Source organism: Echiichthys vipera, assembly GCF_963691815.1.
Source record: "Echiichthys vipera genome assembly, chromosome: 11".
Lineage (NCBI taxonomy): Eukaryota > Metazoa > Chordata > Actinopteri > Perciformes > Trachinidae > Echiichthys > Echiichthys vipera.
The window spans coordinates 9,041,307-9,058,346 of NC_139836.1; the positions used below are offsets into that span (position 1 = coordinate 9,041,307).

General features: G+C 39.9%; 1 protein-coding gene across 1 annotated transcript in view; it reads left to right on the forward strand.

Moving 5' to 3' along the window:
• Positions 1 to 811: 811 nt before the first annotated feature.
• Positions 812 to 17,040, forward strand: part of adgra1b (adhesion G protein-coupled receptor A1b) — a gene marked incomplete at its 5' end in the record, with an annotated part of 178,159 nt that continues 161,930 nt past the window's right edge. Inside the window, one exon of the mRNA XM_083922752.1 lies at positions 812 to 1,029. Within this exon, the coding sequence (XP_083778878.1) occupies positions 812 to 1,029 (218 nt within the window). The remainder of the gene's footprint in view (positions 1,030 to 17,040) is intronic.

Sequence of the window (17,040 nt, forward strand, 5' to 3'; positions counted from 1 at the left end):
GAGAAAGAGTTTAATTGCATTGTTGTTTCATCCTGCAGACCATGGCTTGGATTAGATGATTTACCCCTCTTTCACTCTTGGTTTTAGGGACTTGACAAATACTTCATGTGAGAGGAATGAAAGGAACCAGCGGGGTTTATCGATATCACATGTTATCGAACGGTTCATGTGTCCTCGTGTATCTGTTTGGGACGTGAGAAGTTTAGAAGCCTACGCCAGCCTGTCAGGACTCGACGGGGAGGGACTTTCTGGACACTGCGCAACAAGTCCTAGGGCGCAAAACGTGGATGATAAGAGTGAATGTGAAACACGGCATGCAGTAGCTCAAACACAAGACGGATTTGTGGTAGATGATAAGGTACGATTTTCTACCTCAGCCATATATTTATTTATCTATATTTATATTTAATATGCTGCTGCCGCTTGGAAAGGATACGTCGCAGAAAAGTTTATCCGGGCTTTGAAAGCGCGCCGTTGAAAGTTTTACCGTACGTCACAGCACTAAAAACAGTTTGGAGGACTTCTTATAACACAGAAAGGAAAAGATACAGCGTTTCAAACCCCTGAAGATTTACTTACCTCTCGGATTGAGTCTCAAAAGTAGCGCTGAAAGTTTACAGCTGTTTGGGACGCAGCAGCAGGTGACCAGCAGGGCATGAGATTCGGACTGCAGCTCGATCACAGGCTGTGCTTTAATGTGACGGGAGGCAATGTGAAATGGTCCCGACTTGTCACAGAAGTTGGGAGGATATAACTTGAAAGGAGCGTGTTTTTTCTTTTTTGTTCGTCTTTTAAAGAAACCCAGTCCACCATGAGAGCGCTGACTTTGCTGTGCGTAATAGTCGGGCTGTGGGAGTCGAGCCTGAGCAACAGAAACTGTCCGGACCTGATCGTTGACAGCTGTCACTGCTCGGCGGAGAGGTCCAAGGAGCTAAGCAGGCAGCAAGTCCGAGTGAAAGTTGTGTGCGATGATGTGGACTTGATGGACACCCTGCAGCCCAGCTTCTTACCCAACAAAACCGTGTCCCTGTAAGTAGGTTTCAGTAGCACTTTCATACCACTGAAAACACCTTCTGCACTAATTACAGAGCTCAATCACATTTCTGACATTTTTCAGATTTTCATGTTGTCCTGACTCAGATACATATTTAAACTTTATAAGGAGTAATAACAGTGAGAAGTCCAAAGATGACACGTAAACGTAATGTTAAATTAGGACACTGTCTAGGACTGTGGGGTTTTTCTTAGGGGCCTTGGCACTCTCTAAAGGGCCCTTGGAGATCCTTAAATCCCATTTAGGGGACCTGAATGCATGGGCAAGAGCATTAAGTGTCATTAACTGATTCAGCAAGGTTACAGAGCTTTGACACATCTCATCAGCAAGTATTTCATCCAGGAAAAGTGAGTTTACGATTTTTACAAGTCAAATAAATCATTACAGTGCAGCTTTTATTCTACAAAATAGTATACAGCAGAAATAATATGGGTTCATATTGATACTCTAGTCCAAAATATTAAATAATGGTTTCTAAATTAACCGGAAATGCACTCCCTTACTACAATATTACATAACATAAAGCAAATACAAGAAAAATATTAAACAGAACACTATTTCGACCATTAGACCAATTAAACTGCATTCCACTATTACTACTGATTAAATATAATTGGGCATTTATATTCCTGATTGTATGCCCTGAGACAATGAACCATTGAATTAATTAGTTGACAGAATTGCCAACAACTGCAATACCTCCTTTAATTGTTTGTCATTTATGTAAGCAAAAATTCCAAACATTTCAAACAAAATCTGTTGAAGGTGAGGATTTATTGCTTCTCTGTGTTGTATTTAAATGGAATATGTTTTTTTATTTAAACAGCAGAAACAAGAACAGACATTTCCTAAAAGGTTAAAAAAGATGAGGTGTTGAAGGTTTAAATTCCTTTGTAATTTATTTCATTGAGATGGTGCTTCCAAAGTTCACTCTTTAGAGTATCACCAGTTAACCAGTTCTGGGATCTGCTCTGATGAACCGTTGGAATTGGAGAAGAAATTAAATATACTGAGGCAGCTTTAATAAGAGACATAAACTAAAAAGATAGCGTGAAGTTCTCTTCTTGTTACTGGTGAGGACCACAAGCCTGGACTATAGATCCTCATAGAAACTTGCTCTTACTGTTACTGATTAAATTGATTGAATTACTCATTCAAATAATGGCAGACTTAATGTGCTTTTGGACCCTTAGTGGTCCCCATAACACCAGCCCCAGTCTAAGCCACATTCAAATCTCACCTGTCTTGTGTTGTTACACTTACCCCCTCTGGATAAATCTTTGGCCTTTCACTGCGCTCTTTAGGGATAATATTTGCATTGTATTCAAAGTTATTCAAACATAGATCTTTCACTTCGACAGGGACTTTGAGACACCTCCCTTAGTATTCATCTGTGCCTCTCTTGTAGATGAAATAGCACTTCAAACACTCGAGGGCTGATAACTTTCCCCACATGCCCCCCCCTCTCTCTGCAGGTGCACATTTTGACTGCTAGATTAATAGACTGTTTTATTCTTGGAAACTTGATGTCTACTTTCAGAGTGTAAAAACAAATGCTAAATGTAAAGGCCCTTGACAAGTTACAGCCGACCACTCGTTCTGAACTAAGAGCACAGTTGATTAATGGTAGCACTTTGCTTACTGCAATTTATTTGGAGTGGTGTTTGCCTCCATGTAGGGGTGCTTTTGTTCCTTTAAGTGGAGAATGGTTAAAAGCTCTGTTTTGTTTCCAACATTCATCAAAGTGGGACTGTTAGAGCTTGCAGGTACTAATGAAGCTTGATTTTTTAAATTGGTCTACAAATTAAAGACTTAAAGGTGACCTATTTTGCTCATTGTCATGTCCATACATGTTTTTTGTGTTTATACATGTTTAAATGCTTTCATTAAAAAAAAAAAAAAAAAATCTCATTCTGTTACTGTTAACCTCTCTCTAAAACGCTTCAACACCTGTCTCTTTAACACCCCCCCTGAAAAAGCCCAGTTTGCTCTGATTGGACAGCGTTTCCAGGTCTTCTGTTAGAGATGCACCGATCCAATACCCAGATCGGAAATCAGCTCTGATATTGACTAATTAGCTGGATCGGATATCGGATGAATAAGGCTGATCCAGCTAATTCATTTTTATTAGTATCATACACAGCAATACAGTTACAGCAATCCAAGTCACTTCAATTCTGTTTGCAACACCGGTTAGGGTTTTATATTACATTTTAAAATATCTGTTTGCAGCGCACCTTACATGGAAGAGTTATTTATTTATTTTTGCTGCTAATGTCCACTTTATTATTTGTTAATAAAAAAATATTAAGAACATTTATATCTGTGCTCATTTGTTACCTTTTATTTAACAAGGCTAAATGTTTATGTCAAGCCTAATGCCTTAACTCACATGGCAAAGTACACGGTTCATTCATTAAACAGTAGTACCGGGTATCGGACGATTCGCTCAGCCAAGGTATCGGTAACGGATTGGATCGGAAAAAAACGGGATCGGTGCAACTCTATCGTCTGTATCTTTTGGCATCTCTGCATTGTCAATGCAGGAGGGGAATGACAGTAACAGCACACTTTCTATAGGTAGAAATTGCTTAAATGCGCATAGTATAGTTATGAAATCACAACTGTACAGAAGTCCTGATGACTTGTTTAAAGACACAGTTTCTCTGTAGATTGAGTGTTTTGATACTTTCACAGTATTTTCACAGCACCTCCACCTGCTTTATAATAAAAAAGACATGTGAATGTCACTTATTACAATATGGGACCTTTAAGGTTTTCCAAAATACACAGTAAGTATCAAATTGACTGCAGCTTGAGGCTTCTTTCTATTGACACATTTTGCTCAGTTCACTTGAGAAATGCTGTGTTATGTTTAGACAAGTAAAAATAAGCCTAATCCTCACTCCGTCCTATTCCTTGGTGAACTAAATCCTACAGCCGAGCACTAGCTGGCCAGGAAGCAGTTTTCCTGCATTAGGAAATGTGACCTTTGTCAGGCTCAAGTGGCCTCCCTGCTCGCTCTTTTGTTTAGATGTGCTGTGCAAATAAACAGATATATCAGGGGAAGTATGCACATACCAATCTCCCCTCTGTAGACTGCCCAACAAATCTCACAAATGTCTCCCTGCATGCTCTCCTCATTCTCCTGATCTCACCACCTACATAGACTATGAGCTCCTTGTAGAGCGTTTTCCCTTAATGACAACACACAGTCACGTTCTAGTATGCTAACCCAGATACAAATGCCACCTCTAATTAAAGGCACAGTTTGGGCTTTGTTGATTTTCTTTTTGCCTTTTATTATTGCATCAATAAAATGTTTATGAGTAACGAACCCTGCAAAATACAGTCTTGCAAATGCCAAGAAAAACAACTTAACAAGCAAATAAAAGAACATTAGCATACATAAGAAAGATGAAAATGAATTGTATGTAGGAATGTGTCAGTAAATCTGTGCAGCACAAGGGCCTGGATTAACAGCTCAGAGTGTTTTCCTTATCATCCATGGGGGGGAGTCAAGGAGTTTTGAGCTCGACCTGACAGCTCTGTTGACCTTGGGGATCTATCTGGCGTAATGGTTTCAACACTGCCGTGCACTGCCTCTCTGCATAGAGCAGCAGCTGAGATTGTAGCCGACACCTGTCTCAGGCAGTGCACTAACAGGAAGACGCACCGCTTGTCCAGGGGAGAGGAGGGACAGATTTTGGAGCAGACAAGGGATGGAGTAAAGATGGAAGATAGACATGGAGAGGCAATGAAAGAACCATTAGAGGAACAGAAGGAGTGACAGAGAGGTTGCTGGGAAAGTGGGGATGTGAAGTGTTTGGTTAAAACGTCACTTGATAGCTGAGCCTGAGGCTGATTGAGATGATGTGACTGCCACTAACAGCTGATTGTAACTGAGCCTCTGAGTCTCTTCACTGTTGGAAACTGCATGCAAAGAGACACACACTGTGCACTTAAATAACCGAAAACTTCTTCAGTTCTTATAAACTTCTTATGCTGCTGTTTTCCCTTTTGCTGAGCTGCTGCGTTGCAAGCTGACCTGTTGCAAGCTGACCTGTTGCAAGTTGACCTGTTGCAAGCTGACTTATTGCAAGCTGACCTGTTGCAAGCTGACCTGTTGCTTCATTTGCATATCATTGTGACTACTGTAGCTATCCCTAAATGTGGAGTTCAGATTGACTTTCACTTTTGTTTTACACAAGGGTTGCGATCACAATTTATTTAGTGCAACAAACAGGCAGTGTACACTAGGCACCTGACTTATATATTGATTAAGGCCAAGCGTTGTCAACAAGTACAGTTTCTCCTCCTTTGTTCTCAAACAAATTGTCATCCACACATGCACTGTTTCTAAAAACAGAAAAACAAATCACAGTTGAAGCGCTGTCAAGAGCAAGCCACACCAACAGGGGATGATATCACCAGAACCCTAATGCCTTCTTAGCCAATCAGAAGCATGAATAAAAGCTATTACTGGAAGGCTTCTTGGCCGCAACTGTGTATTGATTACCTTGTAGCGTATTTGTACATCTCTGTTTCTCGGTATAGTGGAGGAGTAACAACTAAACATGTAGAAAGTCCTGTTAGAAATTAGAACATCCACTATTTTGGCCATGTCTAGGCCATGTTTTCAAAAAGATCAGTGTTCAGTGACTTAAAACCAAGCCCCCACCCCAGCGACTTCCTGGTTGATCCAATACGGAAGTGCCAGAAACTGCAGTTGTCTGAGTGGCCACTAGGGTAGTTTGCACAATAGAGCAGTTTCTCATTGACCCCATGTTAAACAGGCAGTTTTCACAGCATCATTAAACCTATTTAAGGCCGGGTACAAACAAAACTTTTTTTCTAGTTTCTATGTTTAGGTCATATCTCCATGACAACACTGAGGAGGGTGAACTTCTTTGTACAAGCTAGTTTTTATTTTATTGGAGGTTAAAGTTTATGAATATTTAGGGGTGTTGCCTCTTGAGTGACAGCTAGCCGCTGGCCCTCACTTCTCCTCGGAGGTATACGTCAGCCAGATCGATGTATGTCCCTCCCACCTTTTTTGGTAAGAGGAAATGAGGCAGAGTCAGAGTCTGACAAGATGGCGACTCCCCTAGGCGAGCACGATTGGATAAAGTTGAGAGAACCGACCTCGACGGGTATGCCACGTCCAGTTTTTATACAATCTATGCCTAAACTGCAGCTACCTGTTGACGAAAAGTCAAACAGTATAGAAAAAGCTATTTCTATAAAAAAAAATACCTGTGTGCGTGTGGACGAGGCCTTAGACTTTTGACACAAATATATAGTAGTTGTCTCATTTTATTCATTTTATTATTGTTGGTTTAGTCTTGTGATGTGTTGTGGGTGATGTTATTGCAATATTATCCCTTGACAGTCAGTTCGACTTTTAAAAGTAATGTTAAAGTCTTGTTCAATCACATGACTAAATAATTTATTACCCGACTCTGCAGTTCCCCTCAGTTCTGTGAAGCTTTATGTGACTTTGAGCTCAGTCTTTTGGTTTTATGGCTGGCAACTTCACTGTTTTGGTTCACTCTCACCGCTCTCATGGTCATTTTCATCAGCAGCAGGTAGTTGTTTTATTCCAGCTGTTTTTGTAGTGGGATTGTGCATGAATTTAAGCCATTCATCTGTTTCCAAAAACTGGCAACAGGCCAAACTGCTGAATGAGCTGTTTTTACAATTCTTAGCTACAGTGCTACATTAGTTAATTTGTTCATACATCTGTTGTTTACATTGTTGTTAAAGCTACATATTGTTATCGTTTACACGTTCAAAGATTATGATTTTTCTCCTTAGATTTAGTTTAGTTTTCTCTTCTTAGCATATAACACTGAATTTTTGCAAGAAACGTGCAGTGTTTCTGATTTACTGTACTTTCAGCTGCTGCATTTTGTTCATGTTCTCTGATGGAACCACACTAAGCTCCTCTAACGCCTGGTTGTCTGCTTTTCAAACGAGAGAAAAAACAACGACATTGGGTGTGGGCCTGACCCAAAATCTGAAGGTGTTTGGCATAACGTAGCCAGCCCTCATCATCATCATCACCATCATCATCCTTTCAGAGACAGACAGGAGGGGCTGTTTGCGGTGTCTAGAGGGAAGTGATCAGGACGGGTTAGCCAGGCAGGCTCCAAACCACTACAAGAACATGTCAGTTATCATGCTAGAGTAGAGAGAGAGACCCAGGAGACACCACAGGAAGCATAGTGTAAAATAGCTACGGTTTTACATCATGTGGTGCTTTACTCTAGATGGCCAGTTTGTGATATCAGCATGATCAAGAGTAGGAGGCTAGTGTGTGTCTTCATGTACAAACATTGCATGTCAAAACACAATTATTTCTTGATAATTTTCCTTAAATGGCTCTGTATCTCTCATCTTATTTTTCTGTATCACTATAAATATAACCTTGTGTGTTCTCCGCCTTCTCGCCTTACCTCCCTGTCTCTTATTTTCCCTTCACTGTTATTCCTCTGGGGCTTTTTCTTGTCTGTCGAGGTGCTGTTTCTGCTCTACCCTCTTCAAAGTTCTGAGTACTTCTGCATGAATATTTTATTTACATGCACACATAGCCCGTCCACATTCTCCTGTGCATCACCTCGCTGACAAACCCTGTGAGCTCACACATTCAGAGCGTAAAATGCCCTAAATGATCTGTCACACATGTGCATAGAGAACTGGCTGCTAATCTAAAGAGATGTGACCAAAATGACCCCGATGAGAATATGTTGTATCTAACATATCACTCTGCGAGGAGTCATGCCAATCTCTCTTTTCCTCTCTCTGTTCCTCTGTTGGCTTCTCTCATGCTTATCTCCAGTGATATGGAAGATTTGAAGAAAGCAAAAGGTTCATCTTTAGATGAGTGCTCTCTCCGATATCGGTTGTCTAAGCCCCAGAGGGTGTAATACTTTTAGATTCCCCAGCACTTTGCCTTCTGCGATAGCTAAAGCCAAAAACATTTGCCCTGGAGTTATCTGTGTGCTTAAGAACCGTGAGATCAGGGCCAATTCATGATGTTGCTGCATGTTAGAAGCCCCCAGTCTCCTTTATAAGCAGGTATTGATTAATCTATTTAGCAGCAAAGTGTTAGTATCTTGTAAAGGTGTGAGTTCCTTCAGATTAGAAAAGCTCTGTAACTACCCTTCATGTGATGTGTTTGAGAGAAACAGCTGATCACATTTTCTTGAGACAATGATGATTCACTGATCAAGAGTTCATGACCGCGGGGGGAGAGAGGACACTGTAAATTGTGATACAGTCTTAACAAACCAAGAATGTGTCGAAACCCAGACTGAACATCTAAAATTATTAAGTTAAGACAAATACAGCGTCTGCCAAGGATACTTCTCTGCTCTGCTGTCCCTGCCTCCTCCCTACACCACTAAGTAAATACTTTAGTTACTTAAAGTCTCATAAATTTAAGAGCAGAGGAGGGTAAACTCCAGTTTGTTTTCTTTTCTCTGTTTTCTGACTCACTGTAAAACAAGGTGATTACAACCCTGATGTGTGTTGCTTCTGTTGCAGGATGTGATCACAGTGGGAAGCATATTAGCTCTGCTGCTCGTCTCACAGGAGCCTTGGCAGGCGACGTATGTGTGTGTGTGTGTGTTTGTGTGTGTGTGTGTGTGTGTGTGTGTGTGTGTGTGTGTGTGTGTGTGTGTGTGTGTGTGTGTGTTAGTGTATGCATGTTGTTTTTGAATCAGGGATGGTTATAGATGTTGAAGTCTTGACATGTCAGCTTGTAAGTGTGTCACTCAGAATGACCACTGATGTGGCTATATCACATGACGGTGAGCTGAATATTTCCGCTTTCTCCCCTACAGACATTAGTAAAACCAAGTACCATTCCAGGCTCACCATGAGCACCTCCACATATGCATGAGAATGGCACTAACTCCATTCAAGAAAAGATTCAAAATACTGGCAGGGCAGTTACAGGCCAATTTCTCTCACTAGGAAAGGAAAGAAACAACACATTTAAAATAAATAAACGGGGCTGCTTGAAGCTCTGTTTGCACTTTTTCTAAAAGAGGCACTTTATAGTTATTTTATTCAGAAGATTCTGTCTTATTTTCTTCTCCTTAAAATGGTCGAATATTGTAAAAAGTATCAAAACACTCAATCCACAAAGAAATGCACACAGTTTGTATTCAGAAACTGTGCCTTCAAACCAGCCGCCAGGACTTCTGTACGGTTGTGATGTCACAACTATACTATTTATAGATAGAAAGTGCTGTCACAGTCATTCCCTGGCTGCAATGATGGTACAGAGACTCAGAGAGTGCAGATGTGGAACCTGGAAATGCTGACCAATCAGAGCAGACAGGGCTATTTTCAGGAGGGGGTCTTAAAGAGACAGGTGCTAAAGATAGCGTTTCCGACATGGGTGAATATAGGTATATTCAGACAGAGTATGAGAAAAAGAATGTGTTTTAATCATTAAAGCATATAACATGTTCTAGTCGAAACCCAAAAAGTAACCCTATAAAAGTATGAACCTAAAAACGTACACACTTGCGAGCACTGTGTAGACCGTGTCTGTATTTTAGAAGTGTGTGGTTCATCTCAATCAATGAGTCACTGATTGTTATGTGGTTATATCACGTGATGGTGAGCTGAATATTTTCACTTTCTCCCCTACAGACATTATTAAAACCAAGTACCATTCCAGGCTCAACAATGAGTACCTCCACATATGCATGAGAATTGCACCAACTCCATTCAAGCCAAGATTCAAAATACTGGCAGGGCAGTTACAGGCCAACTTCTCGCACTAGGAAAGGAAAGAAACAACACATTTAAAATAAATAAATGGGGCTGCTTTAAGTTCTGTTTGTAGTTTTTAGTGCTCACAATAAATAAAAGATCCAGAGTTAACATTCAATTGTATTTTTTAAAATCTGAATTGACATATAAACCCACGTTTGAACCCCTTATCAAATCCTTTTGGGTTTAATTTTCAGCATTTGTAACTACTATTTTTGTTATAAATTGAAATTCAGTTTTAGGCATTAAAATACGCTAACACCATAATATATGAAATGCTGATTTAGTGAATCTTGGCACATCTCATTTTTCACAAGCTTGCTCCAAATAGTGGAGCTCCTGATGCAAAACTATTAAGCGTATGTAGAATATAAAATACTGCAGTAATGTGGTAAGATCCTTAAAGTACTGCAAGTGATTTGATGTGACTCCAACCCTACTAAACACTACATCCCATGTGCCCTCCTGCTTCCTTTCAAGAGAAGGAAGTTGCTGCTTCTTTTTCCTTTCCCTTTTGTGCCATGAGGGAAATTCAGTTTTGGCACACAATGTCAAACAGAAGTGTTAAGGTTAGTAGAGTCAAATCATCTGAGCAAAAATATTTTTTATCAATCTACTCCCAGCTAACAAATGACATAATCTCATATCTAGCTTCAAAATTTTATGCACATAACATTTCTAGCCAGAGTAGAAACTAGAGACTTAAATAATTGAAGTGAATTCATAAAAAAAACAAGTGCATACATCTTACTCCTGGCGCATTTGTACCACTAAAACCTGTGCCTTTTTCTTCCCATTGTGGTCTGGATTATAAAGGGTGTTGTCCCAGGCAGGCTGTGTTAACCGTCCATCTGTAGCTAACCCCTGAAGCAATGTCTCTTTCCTGTCCAAAGTCAATGTTATTAGATATAAAATATGTTATTTTGGTTAGCTGTGTCAAGTAACTTGATCTTCAAAAATAACAGAGGGTTTGGTCGTTTGAAGAGAAGTGGTTAGAAACCTTGAGGCCAGTGATCCAAATGTTTGTAATAGTTCATGTTGTGATCTTTAGTGCACTTGGTCCTCATGATTGGCGTGTTGGATGGCGTCTGTTGAAGCTATTTTTGATTCTGTTCTCCGATAATAATATATTTGGATGTCTCTGGTGCATGGCAGCCTGGCAAGATTCTAGAGTGGTGACTCTTGAGTTGGACCTCACAGAAATATCCCAGCTGTGGCGTGGAGAGGGAATGAAAGCCAGAGCTCCTGTTTTAAAGAAGAACTGATATGGAACTTGCTCACTGTGTTTAATATTTTTTACTATCCTCAAAGCTTAAGGGACTGAAGCAAATCATTGTAATGGGATTATGAGATTTAGGGCTGCAACTGTATTCATTTTATTATTGTTTAACCCATAGGTTTCTTTGTCTCTAAAATGTCCATTACAACTCCACAGGGCCTCAGGGGAAGCCTTTAAGTTGCTTGTTTTGTCTGACAAACAGTCCAGATTTTATAGTTTATTTTAATGTTTAAGATATATTAGGTCTGAAACTATTATTTTAATTTATTTTCTAAGAAAATGATTCACGTGGATGAATCTTTTTGTTTATTCTATATACTGGGTAGTAAAAACAACGAGTGATAAACTATCCAACCGGAGTTCACAAAAAAGCCAAAATGCACACAAACGTGCTCTATACCTTATGGGATAATTGTGGAAGTGCAACATTTAAAAGCTATGAACTTGTGGTCTTGTCCATATACACGTCGGGCTGTGGCTGGGACTGACACACAGTCAGCAATGACATGAACCATTTGCCAGAGACAATACTGAATCTGTGCACTCCTCCCTCATTGAAAGCAGCTTATCCGCCAAGAACATAATTGATAATGTAAATAGAGAGTTGGACGGACGCTCCAGAAGTTTGTCATGGGCTGTTTACATAATGTTCAATTTTGTTTTTCCTGTGATTTCCTGGACGTTATGCAGAAGCCTGAGATAGGCATGCAGAGGTCGGCAAGCAGACGTGCACTCATACAAACACACACATGCGCGCAGCATAGCACAGCACAGGACAGCACAGGACACGCTTGAGTTTGCACAAACAGAGGCTGCCTGTCCCTGAGTGGGACGTCCACAGAGGGTAGTGGTCTGGGGATCAGAAGGGAAACCTGGAACTAAACACAGCGACAGCATTGGTATCTCATGATCCTAGTGTTGACTACCTTCACTTCATCGCACCATCCATTTGTGGCTTTAAAAAAACAACTGCTGCCATTTTTGCCAACTTCAAGTGATTGGCACCCATTTTAGAGTAAGGTCCTGGAAATGATATAAGAAAATCCACTGCACCACTAAAACTGAAACTATTGAGGGCTTTAGTTATTTTCCATAAATCTGTGTGAAATATTGTGAAATTGACCTGTTCAGTCTTCCAAGTAGTTCTTACCATGTCCAGTTGACTCCATGCTGGCTTATATCTGCTGCAATTTTCTGCTCTCGGAGAGCTTTGGGTCAAGATGAATCCAAACTGAAAGAACCCCAGTAGGATATTGATGTCTGGATCAACAACAATAAAAATCCATATGAATGGTTGCTTTCTCACTTCTGCCCGGCTAAATGGCTGCCTGCAAATCTTGTGTTTCATTCCCACACAGCTTGGGTACTCTGATTGATTGGTGGAAAAGGAGAGGTATTTTGAACAATTAATTTTACAAGCTCCCACATGTCTGATTCTTGTTTGCTAACCCCCGCCCCCAAATAGTGATTGTCTAATAGCAGCTGAAACTAGCCACAGCAGGCCTGTCAAACTCTGGAGTTCTCAAACATAAGTAAAGTTTGAACAAGTAATAATAATAATAAGCTAATAGCTAAGCTAAAATTATAATGGGGTTACAAGTTTGTTCGTTAATTCTTAGGGTAACAATGTTCTGCTATTTTTTGGTTTGGGGAAGTTTACAGTCCAGCAAATCTACTTTTCTATTGTAAAACTGAAGCCGTTTGAAATGACGAACATTAAAGGGATAGTTTGGATATTTTAAGTGGGGTTGTATGAGGTACTTATCCAAAGACAGTGTATATGGTAGATGGTCTGCATGTCAATCTCAGTTTAAGTGGACATTGTATTTGGAATATTTTCACTGCTTTACCTTGTAGTCAGACAGTCTTGTTTAAGTTCATGCGGGGGGGGGGGGGGGGGGTGACTGAAGCCATTATCTGTGCTCTCGTCACAGCCACCAGACTCCAGTGACAAGAACAAATAATACATTGCATATGTCTATCCTGGCTTTTCCCTGAAAGGGGACTTCCTATAGCATTCTTTTTTTGCCAAAATAACTGTTATCAGAGATAGGTACTTTCCACAAATAATATGCACAAGCAAGCTTGTTAAGGTAAGAAACACAATATACTGGCCCAAATGCAAAATGTGCAAAGTACTGTATTTTCTTTCTTGTCTGTTTCGGCTAAACAAATAGTACAATTTTCATAAGTTTTTGTGACCAAATGTTAGTTTAAGACTAGTGTGCACCTCTGTTTTTGCAGTGCGAGTCTTCACCGCGACATTTTCAGTGTACACATTTCTGCAATGCTCCCCTAGCATTTTGGCCAGCAATATTCCCATTCAGCAAAATGCATTATGGGATCCTACCCCCAATCCTAGGGTTAAATCAAACAGCAACTTCCTGGCCTGTAAAAGTGAAGCCAACGCAGAAGTGCCTTAAACCTTTATTCTTTCTGATGGCTACCAGTCCACTGGTTCAAAGAAGAAGTCCAACTTCATTGAAGTCAATGAGAAATTGTTCCTACTTCTCACTTATAAGCATTTTCCTTTATGTTATGGCCTAAATCCGCAGTTTCAAAACCTTATACAGCATGATGTTCATTTTGTAAAATGTTCTTCCATTTAGAATAAAATTGACAATAAAGCAGGATATGCTTTAGGGCATAGTTACCTTGTGATTGACAAGTCACTACACCAAAAAAACAAGTTGGCAATGGACTGGCCTGGTTGCTGAGCTAGACATCTGTGATGGCACCCACCTGTCATCCAAAACGGCCAAGCCCTTAATTAGGCCAAATTTTAAGCATTCATTTAATTTCAACGGGTGAATTATGAAAAAATCACCCCTGTACAGTTGTCAGGAACACTAAATTCTGATAAAAAAGTTGGGAATTTTAACATGAGGGTCAACGAGGATTGACTCGCTTTGGGAGCGAGCCTCAAGTGGTCATTCAAGTAACCGCAGCTTTAGGCACCTCTGCATTGGCTTCATTTTTCAGCACTGGAGGTTGCTGCTTGCTACTCCTGTGTCTTTTATACAGTTTAGTTTTGAGTATATGTTCCTTGCAGCCATAACGAGAGCTCTGTCGTCACAGAGGAAACAAGTGACACATTCCAATTACCCATCTCTCCCTAAACCTGACCCATCACTCCAAGAACCTTGTTAAAAGAAGATGGCAGGGGAGGGCCACGTAGGGATCTGACCTTGTGCAAGCGTGTGTGTATGTATGTGTGTGTGTGTGGTCATATGCTGAGAGGAGATACGCGCCATCAAACATGCAAAGAAGGGCTTTTGCCAGGAGATCACATAAGCAGACACATATCCACAGCGTCACAGAGACAGAGCAGCCCTGCAGCGGATGATTTAGGAGCTGCCTGAAGCAATCAATATTTCAGCAGATATGAAATCTAGAAACGCCATCCAAGGTGTATTTAAAATTATGTGAATCTGGGCAGTAGAATAAGCGCAATATAAATCATTAGTCGCTCACTCTGTTGTACTGTGGTTTACAGCTTTGTTTGAAATTCTGTCTGCGTGTGAGAAAGAAGAGGGAAGGCAAGATTTTAGTATGAACTTCTTAACAAGAAAGTTGTAGTTATCACTAATCTAATGATTTTTTTTACTTTAAAAATGTTTGGTATTGCCACAACCCCTAATGCTACCACTATGCCAACTAGCCATAAATCCATCCATCTTTAACGGCTTGTCCCTGATCGGGTCGCGGGGGATCTGGAGCCGATCCAAGCTGACATTGGGCATGAGGCGGGGTACACCCTGGACAGGACACATAGAGACAAACAGAGACAGACAACCATTCACACTCACATTCACACCTATGGGCAATTTAGAGTCATCAATTCAAACACAGAACCCTCTTGCTGTGATGCGACAATGCTAACCACTACATCACCGTGCCGCCCTACTAGTCTCAGGGCCGCCCAACTAGTCTCAGGGAAATGAATGGAAAAGATTAACTACTTTAATCCAAGCCTTCAGTAAATGTATTAAAACCCCTAATAAGCCCCTGGAAAGTTGTTACATATTTGGAGTATACATTAATGATTATACATTATAGTCACCAACTATCTAATTAGATCTGAATTAATTAAATAATGTTTTTGTCCACTTGGGGGCAGTGCAACAGGCTCACTGACATATTATCACCTCGTAAATTTGAGATTACACATCCAACACTTACAGAGCTATTGGGGGCATTAGCATTTATATTAAGTAGCGTTGCTGCCAACACCACTAATGCATGACTGATTTTCACTCTCTTTTTAGCTTTGTTTTAGTCTCTACCAACTCCTTAGTTGCTAAATACTGCGATTGCTTACCAGCTAGTTGCTTAACTTTGTCTGTTTGATGCTTGGCCACAGTGGGGTTTATAGCTTTTTGGAATTAAAAACAGCAAAGAGCCAGGTCGTATAACTACAACAATTCATATGCAGCGCTAGAAAGCTCTGTAAACTGAGAGGAACTGCAAAGTCCAGTGAAATTCACTGTGGGTTTGTCACTATACAACCCCTTTCACATTCCTCGTAGTCAACTGATACATTGTTGATATAAAAATACTAAATAGTGCAGCTCTGAGTTATTGCATTTTAGGCAGGAATTATGAAGGCTTTAAAAAATAAAACTCCGGTAATCTGCTTTAGGGACTGTGTTGGTTTGGTTTGATTAGATTTGATAGACAGTGGACTGCAACCCCACAACTGTCATAACATTTCCACTGGAAAAAAGAACCTACATACTGATTGGTGACATCACCTATCTCTAATGGCACAGACAGAAATCTGTCAAGTGGAACTGTTGTCAAAAAAATGTTGTGCCATGGAGGCTGATTTAGAAAATATAGGTCTGTGCTTTTAAACTTCTTGTAATTTATGACAAAAAGCTCAAATAGTAGCTCCTTTCATTGTGATTGTCTTATTTATTATCTTCCTTATAGGGCTGGGTGATAAAATCTTCTGTGCTATCCATTTCATATCGCCACAATCATATATTTCACAATATAGCATGTTTTCTTCAGGGGATTGGAAAAGTCCTGAATATTTTATTATTTTATAAAAAAGCAAAATGAACATAATGTGCAATGATCAGAACATAAACGTAGATGCTGCTTTCAGACATCGTTTTGATGATATACAGTTTATTTTCCTTTCTCTATCACCTTTCATGTCGCCTAGCCCTAAGGCATTTTTTTTTCTCAAATTATATCCCCTGGGTATGTGCTTGTTATTGTCAAAGTAGACAATGTAAATGTGTAACAAAATCTTAACATGATTTTTTGACGAAATCGATTCCATTGAAAGAAAACAAATTATGATGTTGAATTATCGCCCAGCCCTATTTACTTGTGTAAGGTATTTTGAAAAGTTTCAAATATAACTGTGTCTATGCCTTTTACCACACAAAATAAATTCTTAGTCCACAGTTTAGTTTAGTTTAGTCTAACAGTTATTCAATGTAATTACGCCTAGTTTAAGTGACGGATCTGCAAAACTTAGTTTCTTCATAAACAATCAAAACCACTTCTTAAAGAAACTACTTCTTGTGGTTTACGAGAGATTTGCTCAGAAGATTCTTGGAAATAAGTCATTCAGCATGACAAAAAAAATAAACAATGACCAATCGAGTAAAGAAACCTTAAACGACGAAGACTTAAAAGAATGATTAGTTGACAAAAACATTTCCTTATCCTCATGTGGTGTACTTCACTACCTGTAATCTTCTGTTGTATCACTGTTTGGACAAACCTAGTGGATGTTGTTACAAGTAGACTTGGTCCTGTGTTTAAATCACTCTTGCCCTCGAGACACAGGTAACACAGAACTTCAGTGGTCTAACAAGCCACTGTGGGATCGTAATACCGGACTGCACTGTACAGTGCATGTTTAGTGTTCCTGTCAAGTTAAAATTTAAGTTAAAAA